This window comes from Nicotiana attenuata, unplaced genomic scaffold, assembly GCF_001879085.1.
Source record: "Nicotiana attenuata strain UT unplaced genomic scaffold, NIATTr2, whole genome shotgun sequence".
NCBI lineage: Eukaryota > Viridiplantae > Streptophyta > Magnoliopsida > Solanales > Solanaceae > Nicotiana > Nicotiana attenuata.
This window is the reverse complement of record NW_017673752.1, coordinates 56,763-59,641: the sequence shown is the minus strand read 5'-3', so window position 1 is coordinate 59,641 and position 2,879 is coordinate 56,763. Positions and strand designations below refer to the sequence as shown.

The 2,879-nt window shown below is 34.4% G+C and overlaps 1 protein-coding gene across 1 annotated transcript; it reads left to right on the top strand.

Moving 5' to 3' along the window:
• Positions 1-352: 352 nt before the first annotated feature.
• On the top strand, positions 353-1,995 carry LOC109217172 (auxin-responsive protein IAA33). The gene is made up of 2 exons (XM_019381396.1): positions 353-953; positions 1,647-1,995. The coding sequence occupies exons 1-2, from the start codon at positions 685-687 to the stop codon at positions 1,726-1,728; spliced, it is 351 nt and encodes a 116-aa protein (XP_019236941.1). The 5' UTR covers positions 353-684; the 3' UTR covers positions 1,729-1,995.
• Positions 1,996-2,879: the final 884 nt, after the last annotated feature.

The following is a 2,879-nucleotide window of genomic DNA, read 5'->3' as shown; positions in this document are numbered from 1 at the left end:
ATTTTATTTCGGACAGTGTTGTATATCTTTTGGAACCTTGTATTTAGCTGGATCTAAACGCTCATGTAGTTGTGTCACCAGATCTTGGGGCGGTTTATTTTATACTATTGACCAGTTATCAGTTATTTAGTGCTTTTCTTTATTTTGTATTACCTGTTGTGTTGGCTTGTCTGTCATTCGGTATTAGGTACCATTACGGCCCCGTAATTGGACTTTCGGATCGTGACATACTGATAGTGTAAAATACCTTATACTTTCATTACTTATAAAAATCTAATCCTAGGGAGACAACTAGTAAGATACTTAAACTTTAAAGGCCCCAAATGGCTCCAACTTAAGTTATACTCCGTAAAAGTAATTTTCGGTCTAACCTAACCAATTTCTTTTGCAAAAATGCAAATAATCACATGACTTTTAAGTGCACCTTTCTTGCTTGTGATCTGTTTCTTTCAGCTCAAATCAGGTCCGATAGAGACAAGTCGGTTTTTCCTCAGGAGGAGGGCTGAGAGTTTTTTTCTTGTGAAAATTAATTATATGTCATAACCAATTAATTAATAATGCTTTGAAATCTGAAAAGGATAGCTCAAATTTAGGGCTGTCTGAGACCAGCAGCCGACATATGTGCTCTCTCTCATCTATATAAACAAACAGTTAGAGAGGCTTGAAGAATCATTAATTAAAGAAATGAAGAGTAGTGATGATCCAAGTGTGATTCCAGCAGTGACAGTGGTAGTGGAAGGGCGTTCAATATGCCAAAGGATAAGCCTTGAGAAGCATGGCAATTACAGAAGCCTTGCTAAAGCACTTAGGCAGATGTTTATAGATAGTGGTGACATTGAGTCGTGTTGTTCATCATCTCAAGATTTTGATCTTTCAAATGCTCTTCCTGGTCACCTTATTGCTTATCAAGACATGGAAAATGACCTCCTCCTTGTTGGTGATCTCAACTGGAAGTAAGTTATTCTATTTCCTATTTCTCATCTTTTTAATTTATATCACTATGAAAGATCGGAAGACCAAAAGACATTTTTGAAATGTTTCTTCCGAACTACGTGTCTTTCGTTACTATTGTAGATTTGAAAACTTCCAAACAGACATCAGACGATCCCCAAGCTACTGAAAAATTAAAGGTCTATGGGAAGTGGAAACGTTGAAGAATAATTGAATAAGGTTTAGCTTAAATATAATTGACCGCTGTATTTTTGCAAGTCTTTTCCTTTAAGACATCAAACTTTGATATTTCAGGAAGTCATAGATATGATTTTTTATTTTTTTTTAATTCTCCAAAGCTAACATTATCTTGATAAAACCAACCAAAGATGTAAGGTTTCTCTGATAAGAGAAAAGTGGTGAAGCATAGTCGAATAAGATTTGACTTGTCGTCTACTATGTCATGACACAGTCAGAGGTCAAGACAAGAGTATTTTAAATTCTCCGAAGCTAAGATTGTGTCGAAGAAAAACTTAATGGTATAACTTTCCTACCTCTAACTGATGCATATATTGAACTTCTGTTTCTATTCCAGAATGATTGTTTACTTTAATTTCCAGAAGCATTTTCCGGTATTGCTTTCACTATTCTGAAATGAGCATTCACAATTTATAAGAAGCTAATCATGTACTATTGATTTTCTCTTTAATGTTCAGAGATTTCGTGAAGGTGGCTAAAAGAATCCGCATTTTGCCAGTGAAGCCGACCTCACGGAAGGGAAAAATGGAGAATATTTAATCATTTTTTTTGTTTTCTTTTGCTTTTTCCTTCTTTCTTTATTTGAGTCATTATGTTTGGAATGCATCCCCAAAAAATGCATTTAACCAAAGATATTTGTAATTTCTTTAGTATTATGTTTGTAGTTTTTTTTCTTTGTAAGGAATGGTATGTCTCAACACTCCAATTTTCTCTTTTGTTCAATTGAACGTTTAGCTCAATAGAGGGAGGCAGATATTTATTTATTTATTTAGATATATAAAACGCCAGCTTCATATTTTTGGTTAATGATTTAGGAATATTCTTATAAGTTAGAGGACATTTAAGATTGCACTTTACTCCAAAATGGTTGTCTTCGCGCCAAGATCGTTCTTCTCTTTAATTTCCATATCTAGTACTTCACCTGGCCTAACTTTTGCCACGACATTAATTAATTGCTTAGCTCTATCATGATTCAAAATCTCACCAAGTCGTGATGGCACCTAACTAGCCAACCAATACGTAACACAGTTTAAGCATAAAACATTGAATAAATTTTGAAATAAAATTAAAATGCAGAAATTTAATACATGATTCCCAATAACTGGTACAAATCATGAGCGACTAAGAACAAAAATACAACTTTGGTTTGAGGAAAGATACGTCATCTGTTTGAAATTTTCATAAACAGAAATATAAGTCTTAAACTACCACGAACAAATGGTAGCTTGTATGTGGAACGTTGGTACGTCTTCAACGCTAGGCTTCGTCTCTCGTAGTGACTCAGCTTTAGAATCTGCACGCAAAGTGCAAAAGTGTAATATGAGTGCAAACGACTCCATGTACTCAATAAGCATCTTCACTAACCTCGGTGAAATAGTGACGAGGTTTTTAAGTCAAAGATACTCACTTAATTAACTTGTGCAGTTCATAAGTAAGAGCACATTACAAGGAGGAAGACAAGTAACAATGAAAGAGTTAAATAAAGAAGGGGCAGGCATGTTACACAACATAGCAACCTAACCATTATTAGTAAATCAAGTCCGCGACGAAGGAGCAGTATCTAGGAAACAATATAAGCCATGTATACAACCCGAAAAAATAAAAGTGTATGTTCATGATATCAAATCAAATGGCACGATAACACTCTTTGTGCTTTTATCTCATCATCAATAAATATATGTATATATGTA

Excerpts from the sequence above, each read along its gene's own strand:
- LOC109217172 (XM_019381396.1), top strand. The coding sequence starts at position 685 with ATGAAGAGTAGTGATGATCCAAGTGTGATTCCAGCAGTGACAGTGGTA. Across the intron at positions 954-1,646 it reads GTTGGTGATCTCAACTGGAA|AGATTTCGTGAAGGTGGCTA; the intron begins GTAAGTTATTCT and ends TTTAATGTTCAG.